This window comes from Cavia porcellus, unplaced genomic scaffold, assembly GCF_034190915.1.
Source record: "Cavia porcellus strain 051 isolate PalLab524CR breed Dunkin Hartley unplaced genomic scaffold, mCavPor4.1 scaffold_9, whole genome shotgun sequence".
NCBI lineage: Eukaryota > Metazoa > Chordata > Mammalia > Rodentia > Caviidae > Cavia > Cavia porcellus.
The window spans coordinates 54,922,672-54,937,751 of NW_026947492.1; the positions used below are offsets into that span (position 1 = coordinate 54,922,672).

Below are 15,080 nucleotides of genomic sequence, written 5' to 3' on the forward strand. Positions count from 1 at the left end.
AGTTGAAAAATATCCCAAACGTGCCATAAACTAGAAGAGGTTCATGATAATTCCATTTGATCCTTGCACCAAAACTGAGCAGGGACTTAATCATTTGACAGCTGAGGGACTTATAGTTCAAGTAATGTAGGTGATTTTCCCCCATTACAACCTATACCTTCTAAATTCCAAGTTAGTATTCTTTCCTTTATGCTTAATTGACCGCCAGACCTCAGTTTCATCCTTGAGTACAAAGGATGTGGCCACAGCTCTTGCAGACTCTGGGACCATCCTGCCAATGTCACCCTCTCCTGGAACTCACCCATCTGAGAAACTTCACAAGTGACACTTCTCTGGGGCAGTGCAGGGAAACATGAGCTGGAAGCACAAGGGGCTAATCTAAGTGGACAAGGCCCCCACCATACTCCCTCGAGGGCCATTTTCTGCCTAGGTGGATAACACCAGTTTATCATGAGTGATGAGCAAGGAAATGAAATAGTCACCCCATCTCCAAGCTGTCATCAGGAAAGCTGAAAGATCAGGCCACTCCAACACTGCAGAACAGGATCTAAGGTCACTATATTTAATTTAGCCAGAATCAGTGTCATCTGGGAAGATTAAATCTGTGTTACATTATAGAATAAGTCACAGGGGATATCTCAAGATAAACAGGACATCTTTGCTGTTACTGCCATGCCTAAATGAGAAGTCAAAGAAAAACAAAATAATTTGAATATAGATACCACCTAAATAAACTGAAAATAAAAATGCCATCAGTATTAGTCACCTTTCTGTTTCTGGGACAAAATGCCTGACATGCACAATTTACAGGAGGAAAGGTTTGTTTTTCGCTCTCGGCTTTTAGAGGTCTGTGTTACACTGGCTTGAAGCCAGAAGCACCATGGCAGAGGGGCAAGGCAGAGGGAAAGTCTTCACTCAGGTAACCAGGAAGAAGGAAAGCCAGAAAGAGCCAGAGAGTGGGACCGAGGCTGGAGGTGGAACATGCCCTTCACGGATGCATCCCCAGTGACCTCTTTTCTCCAACAGTGGCGTCCCTTCTAATAAACTATTCAGCTATGACTACACCAACAGATTCACCCCTCACAACCCAGTCATCTGTCTGAGCCCCACCTCTGAACATTACTGCTTTATGGTAGAGGCTTCATTTCATGAGTCTTTGAGGAACACTTCGTATTTAAACCATAACACCATGTACTTAAACCAAGTAGCAATGTGATGGTCCAGGGCACCAAGCTAAACACTGGGAAAATAGTGATAAATAAAATCCGGTCTCTTCCTTTCAAGTACAGGTGGTTGGGTCTGGGAGAGAAACATATCAATAAATAGCTACGAAAGAAAAATGTCCTGTAATCCTGACAACAATCCAAACAAGCTAATATGGATCTCAGATATACTGAGAAGAAATGTGGGGAGGGGGGCTTGCCAGAAAAGGTTCCCTTTGGGCAGACAGTTACAGAATATAGGAAGAGGAAGACAGGGCAGGAACCAGACACAAAGGGTCGTGAAGTACACTGAGGAACACTTTGCAGATGTTAGCGGAGAATAGTGGTTCTAAAGAGAGGGGCCAGGAAGATGGCGCAGCCCATAAAGAGCATGGAGTGCTCAGGGCCCTGCATTTCCTCTGTAAGGTAGGAGGAATCCTGAAGAGATGAATGGAAATAATATGTGGGTATCTGATTCAGATCAGAAAGAATGGCCTGAAAATGACCCGGACCACAGACAGCGGCCAGGTTTTGATGTCAGAAGGAAGTGACAGTAGTACTGGGTAGAGAATAGCCAGGGAAAAAATCATGCCATGTTCACTGGAGAGAGAAAATAGAGGAAGGAAGCCTTGGGTCTGGATGCCTGGCTCCATTAGCAGTGGCCAACCCCCAAGGATGCTGTCCAAAGCTAGATGAGCAGGCAGGGTCAGAGTAAGGACCTCAAAAACCTGGACCCCTAGTAGGTTATGACATAACAGCACTCATATGTAATTGAAAAATTCCAGTCTCCAAAACAAAATTTTGTTTTTCAAAGGAACCCAAACCTATATGCCTGTAAGTATACACTATTCCTCTCCTGGACTTTTCTGGTCCTCTTGTTTGCATCCTGAAGAAATATGCAATGGCCTGTCTTGCTGGCATTCCAAGGCTGCTCAGGCAGTATCGAAAGGCCCCTGGCCAAGTGTGTGCCCCACATTCAGTGAGCATGTCTAGCACCAGGCCTTCCAGTCAAATAGAGAGAGGTCACTTTGCATCAGAAAGCATTTCAGACACTCAGAAGGAGCCACTGATGCTGGTGAGGGCCTGGTGAATGATCAGGCCACACACAGGAACTGAAAATTAGCTCCCTGGGAATGATAAATCAAACCACAGCATGCCCTAGACTTGGAAGAAATTGTTGAGCAGTATCATGAGATGGTAAAATTCAGGCTTAACAAGCAATGTCTACCTATAGACATTCCAAATGCAAATTCAGACCCAATCTCTACTAATTAAAGCAGCAATTATGATTGTGGAGCACCTCCTGTGTGCCTAGCACTATACTAAATATTTGACATTCATGATTCCTTATGATTTTCCAAGTACATCCATGGGGTAGCTGTTAACATTTCCATTTTGTAGATGAGGAAAGCTTGAGGCTCAGGGACCAGGTAACCTGCCCAAATTTCAGAAGCAGCAAGTTTTAGAGCTAGACCTAGAACTCCGAGTAATTACTTGCATTCATTCATTGACCCTGTGCCTAGGAGCTGTGCCTTGTCTCCTTACAGTTTCTACCTCAGTCCAGTCTTTGTGACTGTTTTCCTGAAACAGATCTTCATCATCACTCCTCCTCTGTTCTTTTTCCTCGGGTTTTGCTACAAATTACAGACTAATTTTGCAATTCATTTATATCTGGCTGCAAGAAAGAGATTCCTGGGCTCCTGATACGAGCAACATGAGTATCGGCAGGAGACGTGTTAACAATGACCAGGATTCAGATCTGCTACTGTCCATCCCAAGGCGGGGGTGGGAGTTGCTGTACAACTCCTGTGGAGGAGGGTTTTTATGCCTTGTAACCTTTGGATTGTTTTTTAAAGTTCTTCCATGTTTCTACCTTTAAGCTGCCCATTGCAAGCCCCACTGATAATCTCTTTAAGAAGACATGATATGGGCAGTCATCAGCAAGAAGCTTTTGCATGAGCAGTTAGGTGAAAGGGCTAGTTAGTCCAAGCCCTCAGGTCAGAAACATTGGGAGCCATCACCCAAAGTAGAAATATCAGCCCTGGGAGATTCTTGCTTGGATTCAAAGGCCAGGAATCCAAGTTGTACATCTCTAGCTACCTGATAGGAGAGAAGAAAGTACTCACCACTGGCCATGTCTTTGTTTTCTAGTCACAGTCCAGCACATAAGTACTACCTGACCACAGACCCCATGAGTGGGGCCGTCTTCCTTTCTGACACCAACAGCCGGCGGATTTTTAAGATCAAGTCCACAGTGGTGGTGAAGGACCTTGTCAAGAACTCCGAAGTAGTGGCAGGAACTGGTGACCAGTGCCTCCCCTTTGATGACACTCGCTGTGGGGACGGTGGGAAGGCCACAGAAGCCACACTTACCAACCCCAGGGGTAAGATCTTACTTTTTAAATATTATCAATAACAGTTTTAGAGTATTTCCTTTTCCCAAAAAAATCACCAAGAAATATACAGAGAAAAGTTAGCATTGTGATAAAATGCTGCCAACCAGAAAAGTCCCAGTTTACAGTTCTGTCTTTCCTCCTAGTCTGTTTCTAAATGTTTGTATACATGAAACATTTACTCAAATCAAGCAAACTAAATGAAATTACATTAAACAAACTGTTTGAGTAACCTACTTTTTTTCCTAAGTAATATATCATAAATTCTCCATGTCATTAGTCCTCTATTTTTAATAGTCTTCTCATTTTTAGTGGCTAGGTAATATTCCTTCCAATGACTAGCCATCACTCATATAATTCAGTTGGACATGAATGCTATCTCTCATGTTATCATTGTACAGAAAACATCATTATATGTCATTTTGTCATATGTTTATGTGCTATACAGTGGGTTGACTGCAGGTTTCAATTTCAAGTCTTTCAGAAAGTTGAGCCTCTAAATGCCCTCATTCAGCACTTTTCCTTTATTTACTCAGCAAGTACTGACTGAATGCACAGAGCTCGGTGGTTGCGCTGATGAGTTCGTTGTAACAGAATAACTGAGATTTATAGACATGAATCACTCTGGATGCAAGAAGGAAGAGCTGTATATGAGGGTTTAGAGCTGAGAGACCCCTAACCTTGGAGATTAAGAAGCTTGTTAGATGAGAAGCAGTGCTTAGTGCTTCATCAACTGTGATGCTGCAGCCAGCTACATGCAGGGCCTAAGCATCCGGGCCTTCTTAAAAGAACAGGGGTATTAACACTGTCTGCGTGTGCCTTCTAGATTGTTCTGAGGACCACAATTAATATATTTCAGATGATATCCTATTAAAATGTTGTAGGTAATTATTAAAGAATGTCGGATTTTAAGGCCTGATTTCAAATCAAAGCAGTTAACTTTTGTTTAATTATGCATTCAATTCCAGGCTTTGTTATCCAGTGATTGCATGACTTTGGGCAAGTTACTTAACCTCTCCGAGCATCATTTTCCTAACCTATGTAATAGGAATATACTGTATAATTATTGTACAGATTAAACATTAAGAAGACTATAAAGGCTTAGTACACTCGTACTAGGCACATAGTAAACATCACTTACGTGGGGAGTGCTACTATTTTGTTGTATTGTATTATATTATACCATGCACTGTATCATCATAGTACATTGTCTGTTCCACATACCTAGATGGGTCAGGTGGTAACTATGGGGTAAATATTGTGTCCTCAATGGTTAACCGCCTTCCTAATGATGAGTTTATAATACCAAGGGGGCAGTCTGAAGTGTGGAGAGAGTGCTGGGCTGGCATTTAGAGGCCCTGCGTTGTGCTTTTTCTCAGTTACTGGCTGGCTCTGGGACTTCCACTTCTGGGCCTCAGTTTCCCCCTTAGTAAGTGAGCAGGTTAGGCTTACCAATCCATGAGGCCCCTTTCAGCTACAAACTTCTACCTCTTAGAATTAAGACAGGTTTTTTCTGAGAATTTTTGTTCTCCTTAAATGCTTCCCAGTTGCTCTCCATGCATGTCTCCACCCACTCCCCACGCACAGATGGAGCGGAAGTGCAATTGCCCACAAGCCTGTAATTAACCCATGGAGAAATGACAAGGGTGCCACAATATGCAGGCGCTCTGCAGTAGGGAGGAGAAAAGATGTCCATCTATTTAGCACAACAAAAGGAGGAAAATGAAGTGATTAATCAGGGGACAGATCACTTCTATTAGCCTGTGCAGCCAACTTCGTAAACAAGAAACCTAGTTGTTCGCGGAGCACTCACCAGTCCAAGCAGATGGAAGAAAAAGACAGGGCATAGCCAGGCAGACAAGAAAACTCACGTCTTAGCACTTAAAGATTAAAATTAATTTACATTCAAGTCAGGACCACAAGAAAGGGTCCTGGCCTGAGGCTGCCTGGTCTTCTGTGTGAAATCCTGCCCAGCTGTCCAGCTGAAGGAGGGGCAAGAAGAGGAACTATGCTTCAGGGGGCATCACCTAACCCCCTGCCACCCAGAAAGAGATACGAGGGCTCCCAAGAACAAGAACCTGCAAGCCCACAGTGTCTGCCATGTCCTCATAATCCTAATAGTCATTAATAATGATCAAAGATTAACTGTTCCTGTCAGAGTTTATCAATGAGGAAACTGAGGCTGAGAAGTAAGGTGGGTTAGCTGGGCTTGCTGGCACATGCTCACAATGCCACAGCTCACAATGCTACAGAAACTGTAGCAGGAGGACTGCAAATTAGAGCTCTGCCTGGCAATGTAGTGAGACCCTGTCTCAAAAAGAAAAAAACTAAGGCCTGGGGATGTAGTTCAGTGTGAAAGCCCTGGATACATCCTGCCCCCAAAATAAGGAGGAGGAAGACAAGTGGGGAAGTGAAATCGTTTTCCCAGGGTAACACTACTAGGGAGCTTGGTCACGCAGGTGTCTGCCTCAGTGAGGTTGTTTGATCCCCTCTTCCATTGCCTGACCAGGAGCAAATAAAACAGAGCAAAAGGGACCTGGTTCTCCTTTATCCCACTTGCTGCCCTCTGGGATTTTCCATTTCCTGTGGTGCTCCACATAGTCCTCCCTTGGTCCTATACCCACCCATCTAGATCAGACCCTCCTCCAGGGCATGTCTCACTGTCACCCCTGAGAGGCTGTGGTTTGTAGGCTATGTCTGACTCTCATAATTCTGGACCTGGGGTGGCAATCATCATCACCCATGAACATAAGTTTGAAAACATACCTGAGTCCTAGTCCCAGTCAGCTACCAAGTAAGAATTTCTAAGAGTGAGACCAAGCAGGTATGTGTTGAAAAACTCTCTATGTGATTTAGTTCATGTCATGATCACCCAAAACGCTTGTCAGAGTTGGGCTCCATTAGGGATCTTCTGAAGCTGTCACCTAGGATGTACCTTAGCACATTCTGCAGGGAGATGCCCATGCATCTCCACAAGAGAAAAATACAGACTTAGAAAAATCTCTTTATTCAACAGCTGAGAAAGCAAAGGCAGAGAAGTCCAGTGACTTGCCCTGATAAGCTGGGTCAAGAAGAAATTGAATAGGGTGACAGTCAAGCAGGTGAAACAGATGATCTTGGGTAATAATCCTTACTCCCTTCTTCACTGAGCCTTCCTATTCTCCATATGAATCTACAGGATTCATTATACTTCTATAGTGACCAGTGAAACTATGATAATAAAGACAGAGAAACTTGAAAGATGATTGTCTTAGAAAAAAAAAAGAAAAATTGTTGACCAAAAAGGGATTTGATTATTAGATTTGCAGGGCCAAACATTCACAGTCTTAACCACTCCTTTACTGCCTCACAAATCCCCATACGTTATGAATACAGTTTTTGTGAGGGTATGAGGTAATGGATAAAAAATCTCTGGGCACAGCAAAGTGGGAGGACCAGAGCTCAGGAGGATCTGAGAACATGAATTCTAGTCTTCTGCTCCTCCTCCTCTTCCTCCTCCTCCTTCTTTTGTGCTAGAAATCTCACTCAGGACCTTGCACTTGCCAGGCAGATGCTATTCTGCTGAGCTATATCCCCAGCCTAGTCTCTGCTTTGAACAAAAGCACTCAAACCAAACCCCATCTTCCTATCTTTAAAAGGAGGCCGATGGGCTGGGAGTGCAGCTCCGTGGGCGAGCTCTCGCCTAACTTGTGCAAGGTCCTGAGTTCAATCCCCAGCACCACAAGGAGGCGGTGGGGTGATGTGGGAGGATCTGATTAGACCATATTGGAGATGGTTTTTGGCAGGTCACAGGCTCCAGGTCTTGCAGGTCCTTGTCATCTCTAATGCTGAGTTCCTGTGTTGGCTTCTACACACAGGCATTACAGTGGACAAGTTCGGGCTGATTTACTTCGTGGATGGCACCATGATCAGACGCATTGATCAGAACGGGATCATCTCTACCCTGCTGGGCTCTAATGATCTCACGTCAGCCCGGCCTCTCAGCTGTGATTCTGTCATGGATATTTCTCAGGTGAGAAGACTTTGTCTGCTAGAGCCCTGTGTCTGTGCTCTCATCCTCTCATCTGCCACCCAGCCTGCTGGCCATTTATCTCTGCACTGCACAAGCCTTTAAAGGGAGCCCACTTGGTGCAAGGCCAGTGATGAACACCAATGGCATAAAGACAAAGAAGACTGCCCAACCACACACTGTCCTTGTGAGTCCATCATCAGAGGTAGCAAGTGCAGAGGGATCAGTGAAAAAACTGTCCAAGGCCAACAGAGAGGGGTGGATAAAGCTTTACACTGTGAATGTAAGCCCATAGCTACCTGGACTTCCTTTCTGATAATACACACAGGTACTTGTACATTGTCTGTTCTCTATCTAGACCAGAGGCTACAGGAGAACAGGAATTCCATCTTTTATCCTGAACTATAACCAGGTTGCCTGATGCAGAGCAGGATTATGGCCCATATTTGTTGATTGATTGATCAAGTGATTAAATCCTAGCTTTGCCACTTATTAACTCAGTAACTTTAGGTAGATTTTTGGAGATCAGCCTGCCAGGATTACCTTGAAAACACGTGCAATCTTGCATAGACAGTTTCTCACATCAGTCAGCACTTCAGAAATGAATAAGAAGAAATTCTCTTGCTTATTTTCATAAGAAAAATGACGTTTGGGCCAGGTTTTGAAATTTGAACAGGACTTCAGTGGGTAGCAAAAAAAAAAAGGTGACATTACATGCAAAAGGCATGACATGTTCAAAGGCACAGAGATGCTAACGAGCCTGGTACATTCAAAGAACTTCAGCAATTCGAATGCCAAAACATAGAGTGGTTGAAGGAGGTGGCAGGAATTGAAGCAGAATGCAAGCATTGGGGCCAGCTAGAAAATGACCTTGCAACATCGTGCCAGAGAGTTTGGATGTTAGCTGCTAGGACAGACCCGAAAGAGATGCAAATGGCTTGCTATCCATGTGACCTCAGTACATACTGCAACAAGTGATCCAGGATTGTGTCCTTTATTGCTGAGTCCTTGGGCAAAACCTGGCCTGTGGGGTCTTAGTGAGCATCATCTTGCCCACATTACCAGAACCTAGGGAATACGGAGGCCAGCTGTAGCACTTGTTCACACCCTCAGTCATCATGCCTGCCTCTGTTGCTGGCACGTATCACTGAGCTCCTTCCCCAGAGCCTCATGGCTGCTGCTGGCACCCACATCACAGTGCCCACATCACATCCTTGTTGGGCACTAGTATGGTTTCCCTGTGCATCAGCCGCTGTGACTGCTGCACTCCAGGGTAGAATCTGTTCCCTGCCACTTGTCTTTGCAGTTTGGCAGGCTCTCCTTGCTGGCGGGCTCCAGAGTCTCCCTCTCCAGTCTGTGAGCAAACTGGCATCATTCTCCATGAAGCTCCCATAGCTATCATCTCTCACCACGGGCCCTCCACCAGCCAGCACAGGGTGCTGAAAACTTTCATCCACATCTGAGAAGTTAGATCAAAGGCTTAGAAGACAGCTGGCATATATGGGAGGAGAGGAAACTGAAAACCACTCTTAGATTCCAAAATCTCATACTAAAATCTCTCTACCGCTGGTCCTCACTACCTTCATTGAATCTAAGCATGAGAGTTGTGGTTTTTTTTTTTAACCAAACTTTCTAAAGCAAGCAGTTCAGTGGTTAGGTTCAGTGTTAAGCTTATAGGGACATTTAATTCAGTTATCATCCAATTTGGTTTGTGACTAGAATCAAGGAAAAATTACCTTCATGAACTGCATATAATTATATTATATTATATTAATATATTCACATGGGGCAGAGGGTACTGGCTTTCATTCCCAGAATTGCTTCTTTTACCAACACCCAGCTACTTTGCTGCTCCATGGGGACCAGGGGGAAAGCCACCGAGAGAACACAGCTGGGAAGCAAGAGTGTGAAAGGCGAGAACTGAGAAATTTGGACCAACTCCTCTGGGAAGAGACAGAAATCAGGCCCAAAATGAGGTTAGGGGAGGCATTCATAGGAAAGAAACAGAAGATGTTGTAACCTGTTTTTTAAAAACTCAGCAATTCTGGCCTCCACAGGCAGAGCATAACTCTGTACTTAGCAGCCAAAATGGGAATTGCCTGTGTGCCAGGCACTCCATTAAAAATAAGAATACAGAGATGAGCACAACTTCTGTTACCTTATTTAGCTGTCACTGTAATCCCATGAGGTAGATATTAGAAATAATAAAATGAAGCTTAGTAAAAGAAAATGCATTTATAAAAGCAAAAATTTTTGCTAGGTTCCATCAGGGATGTGGAAATGAATGTATTAATGTACATAATTGCCTAGCATAGTAACTGGCAACTAGTCATAGCATGTAAATATTAGTACCCTTTAAAATCTACACCAAGCTTCCTTTACATTGTTTTACATGATCTTCACAACTACCCTATGTAGTACTTACCATCCCTCTTCTACATATAAAGCAAGGAGTTCAGTATTTAAGAAACTTAAAGTGACACTTCTAGTGACTGTGGAACTACAATAGGAAGCGGGGTTTCTTGACCCCCTATCCCACCTCATCTCTGTGCCATGTGTCAATGGTGCATGCACTCATTCATTCATTCATTCATTCATTCATGTGACAGTGCATTCCTGCAAGCACATCGCTCTGCAGCAAGGCCATCAGCTCAGAGCACCATAATGAAGGCATTGAATGCTGAGGACAGAGAAAGGGGAGCTCTCCTCCTGTTAGGACCCTTGAACCTAGTAGGTGCAGGACCTCAGAGTTACAAGGCCTCATCTCTCCATTTTGGTGATAGGGAATTAAGTGAAGTAGGATCATCATTAATAGGAGGTGAAGCAAGAGAAGCTTAGCACTGCCGTGCTCCAGAAGCATCATACATGCTGCATGAAACAGCAAAGAGCAATTTAAACAGCAATGCTTTTTCTCCTGTTCCAGGCACCTCTGTGCACTCTGGCACAAGGCAAGAGTGAAAGACACACTTGCTGTTTGTTTCCTCTGCTTTCCTCTCCCCTCTTTCTTCACTGGCTTCCTCCTCCCCTCCTCATCCACCCACTTATCAGGGCCCCATCTTTTCATCATAATGACAGGCAGAAAGGTCTCTGCAAGCAGGTCCCCAAGGTGCCACAGGACCAGAGGGCATAAAATATTTAGCGGTCAGTGTTGACAAGAAATGGGTTTTAAGAAATTGAAAATTCTCCTGTCGCTTTAGAGCAAACTGTGTTCTTGATGCGGCTGAAAGCTGGCACGATTGTGCTTCAGAGACCACTGAAGAATGTAAGCAGCAGCCCAAGCAGCAGCTTGGAGGGTCTGCAGCTCCCTTGTTCTGTGTGGACAGACTGACAGACAGAGAGACAAGGATAGGGAATGAGGAGACAAAGGGCTTTAGGGTCCAGAACCTGAGGGCTGCTACTCTGAAGAATTGAGAATGGCCCTGATCAAAAGGAATGGATGGAAATGGTCTCCCCCATGTATATAATTTATTGAGCTTCTTATTACATTGGTAAATGACCACAAGTACACTATAGAAAATTTCTGAAGTTTAAAATCACAAAGAACAGTATTAAAATCACTTTAATTCTTGCTTGATTAACATTTTGGTACACCACTCAAGTTTTTAATCTCCTCTCTACCTATAATCTACCTTAATGTCATATTTTTCCTTTAATTGGCATCACTCTGTGCTTACAGTTTTAAAGCCTGTTCTTTCTACTTAACACATAGCAAACACTTTCCCGTGTCATTATACACCCATCTAAACGTCACCTTTAAGGACTGCATTTAGCATGCTAACCTATGGTGAACCCTGGAGTTTATTTACCAGGTTTTCAGTTTGGGACTTTTGAGTTCGTTCCAGCTTTTTACCATTGTTAGAAAGACTGTGATGAGTACACTTTAGACAATGGTGTATAAAGCAAATTCCTATAAGAGAAATTTCTAAAGATACATACTTGTTTGAGTAAACTCCAAATTGGACCAAGTATGAAAGGTTTTTAGGGGGCTCAGGATTCCTAAAGTGATGCATCTTCAGACAGATCAGAAAATTGCAGAAGGAAAAATGCATTAGCTGGACTTCTTGGAGACACAAGCAACAAAAACTCCCCTTAGTATTCAGCAATTTCCAGTGGTGATATATCCAACAATGGAGCTACCATGTCCATTGAGCAAAACATTCCCTGCCCAGACTCTGAGGTGCAATTCTCTAGGTGCCCACCTGAAGGCTTACCCTGACCCAAGCCACTTTCCTAGCCTGGTTCAGAAGAAGCTGTGGGCCCAGGCTTCATAACCCCCGAGTCCCATTACCAGTTTCATTGATCCCTTGCAGGAGGACCTGCTCTCTGAGGTCCTGCAAACCACTATGCAGAACAGAGCTTCTTAAACTTCAGTGTGCACAGAAATCACAGTGATTTAGCTTAAAAACAGGTCCAAATTCGGTAGGTCTGGGGTGAGTTTCCCGTTCAGCATTTCTGCCTCCAAATGATGTCAAAGCTGCTGGTCCAATTCTCACTCTTTAAGGAGCAAGGATCCAATCATGATTCCTGTCTGTTCTTCAGAATCATCCTCAAAGCTTTTGAAATAACACCAAAACCCAAGCCCCACCCAGAGATCTTATTTAACTGACCAAGGGTGGAATTTATGCACCAATATTTTCTCAGATGACTATAGATAATTTGAATGCAAGACCAATTTTGAGAATCACTGCTCTAGATCATGTCAGTCAGAGGCCATGGTTATTTTGTCTTTACATCCCCAGTACTTGGTCATGATACTACATGAATATTTTGGAAATCATCTTTCACACATGTATCTCACTGGGAATTCACAGAGTCTTTTTCATATCTCTGGATAGCTCTTACTCCATCTTCCAGACTCTTATCTGCCTTCCTCTTCCACCTCCACAACAGCTGCCATGGTCTGAGCTCTTACTGTAGATCAGGGTTCCTGCATGATTACCATTGCTATTTTCCAGATGTGAATGCTGAGTCTCAGAAAGGCAAAGTAACTCGCCCAACGGCAAGTGGTGGGGCTAAAATCAGAAGTGAGGTCTGTCTGACTCCAATGCCTTGTCATCTTGCCTACTATGTCTTGTTGCTATTATCCTTTTCTTCAGGTTTTGTCCGTCTGTAGAGACCATCAGATGTCTTGGAAGCTATTGCTTGGTTTCCCACAGATCAGGAACATGACACTGATTTTTGATGCTAGGCTTTGTGGGGATCAGTCGAGACTTATGTGAAAGCCTTTTGGACACTATTGCAGATTTCAGTAGGTGTGGGTTAGTGTGGGCATCTTGACAATTATTTGAGTGTTGGTGTCTCCATTGTCAGGTTCGCTTGGAGTGGCCCACAGACTTAGCCATCAACCCAATGGACAACTCTCTTTATGTCCTGGACAACAATGTGGTCCTGCAAATCTCTGAGAACCACCAGGTGCGCATTGTCGCAGGAAGGCCCATGCACTGCCAGGTCCCCGGCATCGACCACTTCCTGCTGAGCAAGGTGGCCATCCATGCAACCCTAGAGTCAGCCACCGCTTTGGCCGTTTCACACAATGGGGTCTTGTATATTGCTGAGACTGATGAGAAAAAGATCAACCGCATCAGGCAGGTCACCACTAGTGGAGAGATCTCGCTGGTTGCTGGGGCCCCTAGTGGCTGTGACTGTAAAAATGATGCCAACTGTGATTGCTTCTCTGGGGATGACGGTTATGCCAAGGATGCAAAGCTTAATACCCCCTCTTCCCTGGCCGTGTGTGCTGATGGAGAGCTCTACGTGGCTGATCTTGGGAACATCCGAATTCGGTTTATCCGGAAGAACAAACCTTTCCTCAACACCCAGAACATGTATGAGCTGTCTTCACCCATCGACCAGGAGCTGTACCTGTTTGATACCAGTGGCAAGCATTTGTATACCCAAAGCCTGCCCACAGGAGACTACCTGTACAACTTCACCTATACTGGGGACGGTGATGTCACACTCATCACAGACAACAATGGCAACATGGTGAACGTCCGCCGAGATTCCACAGGGATGCCCCTCTGGCTGGTGGTCCCTGATGGCCAGATATACTGGGTAACTATGGGCACCAACAGTGCACTCAGAAGTGTGACCACCCAAGGACATGAGTTGGCCATCATGACCTACCACGGTAATTCCGGCCTTCTGGCAACCAAAAGCAATGAAAATGGATGGACAACATTTTATGAGTAAGTATCAAGATAAGACCATTTGGCAGTTGTGTTTTCTTAGATACATTGTAGGATTTGAGATGGATCAGTGGAGTATAAATTCTTGTATTTATTTCATTTTAATTCATGTAAAACTTACCTATAATATGTTCTGCACGTTCTGATTCCAAATGGTTCCTCCTAAGAAAGAAATGATATAGTACAAAAGGCATGAGCTTAGGAATCACAGGAATTGGGTATCATTCTCAGCTCCATCAGAGACTTAATTTCTCTAGGCCTCAGTTTCAACACCTGTTAAATAGTCTGTAGTCACCTACCCAGAATAGCACAGGGACATGATGTAGATGAAAAGTACTTGGTAAAATGCCAGCACCTTCATATGACCACTGTTCAGACATATGGCAATATGAGAAGGAGCATCCTTACAGATCACATAATTTTCCACATAATCAAAGCTCACATCTTCAAATTCCAAAAATACAGTTTTTATTTTAAGCATTTTGGATGAATTCTTATGAAATAAATTACCAGTCCTCTCTTCTCAGACACATGTTGCAGACATTGCTGTGTAACCTTTCGTTTTATGAGTCAGGAACACTAGCATGAAACAACAGTTGCATATTATGTTGTACTACGGGGACAGCTTCTGGAAGTGGGGAGGCAAGGACACAAAGCCCTTGGCCCCTGATGTCATTTTAAACTATTCTTTTATTAGCTCCTTGTCTACCATATGTAGTCCCTGGTTCTTTTCTGTGTGGTGCTGTCGTGTGAAGGTGAACCTCAAGCAGCTACTTCCTTCTCCGTCCAGCATAGGGCCACTGCAGTGTTGTGGTCAGAGGAGCCCAACTTTAGCTCATTACAATCGTAACTAGAATTAAATATATATAAAACCTGAAGTGTTTTCTTTATGAGACACTTTAATGAAATGGACCTTGTACTATCTCTTTTAAAGCTTAGATCTTTTAAAGCTTCTTTTTTGAGATCTAGCCATGTTCCAGATGACAGAGACTGCTGAATACATCACCAAAAGATAAGTGTGCAGGAGACAGGAAAGGAGCTGGTCTTGTTGGTGCTCCCACTCTCACAACAGTTCAGGATGACAGGAGATATTATCTGTTTTACAGAAATAGAAACTGAGGCCCAGAGAGGTTCATTTGCCTGCTGTTACACAGAAATGGTAGAACAAGGACTCACTCTCCACATCTGAGGCCAGAGTTCTGCTCTTTCAATCCTGCTGTCCCAGGCCTCCCCATTTAAGCCCAAATGAACTTCAATTCTTGGGCCCTACAGTTTTCACAAACTGGAT

General features: G+C 44.0%; 1 protein-coding gene and 1 long non-coding RNA gene across 22 annotated transcripts in view; one reads left to right on the top strand and one right to left on the bottom strand.

The window, feature by feature from the left end:
- Tenm4 (teneurin transmembrane protein 4) overlaps window positions 1–15,080 on the top strand; it is a 2,788,855-nt gene that overhangs the window by 2,739,968 nt on the left and 33,807 nt on the right. For all 21 annotated transcript variants that reach the window (XM_063256396.1, XM_063256398.1, XM_063256401.1 and 18 more), the window contains 3 exons: window positions 3,354–3,586; window positions 7,453–7,607; window positions 12,915–13,792. In XM_063256396.1, coding sequence (XP_063112466.1) covers window positions 3,354–3,586; window positions 7,453–7,607; window positions 12,915–13,792 — 1,266 coding nt within the window. The remainder of the gene's footprint in view (window positions 1–3,353; window positions 3,587–7,452; window positions 7,608–12,914; window positions 13,793–15,080) is intronic.
- Window positions 1–15,080, bottom strand: part of LOC134477684 (uncharacterized) — a 44,226-nt gene that overhangs the window by 17,653 nt on the left and 11,493 nt on the right. The window contains exon 2 of the long non-coding RNA XR_010049821.1: window positions 13,914–13,954. This is a non-coding gene — a long non-coding RNA (uncharacterized LOC134477684). The remainder of the gene's footprint in view (window positions 1–13,913; window positions 13,955–15,080) is intronic.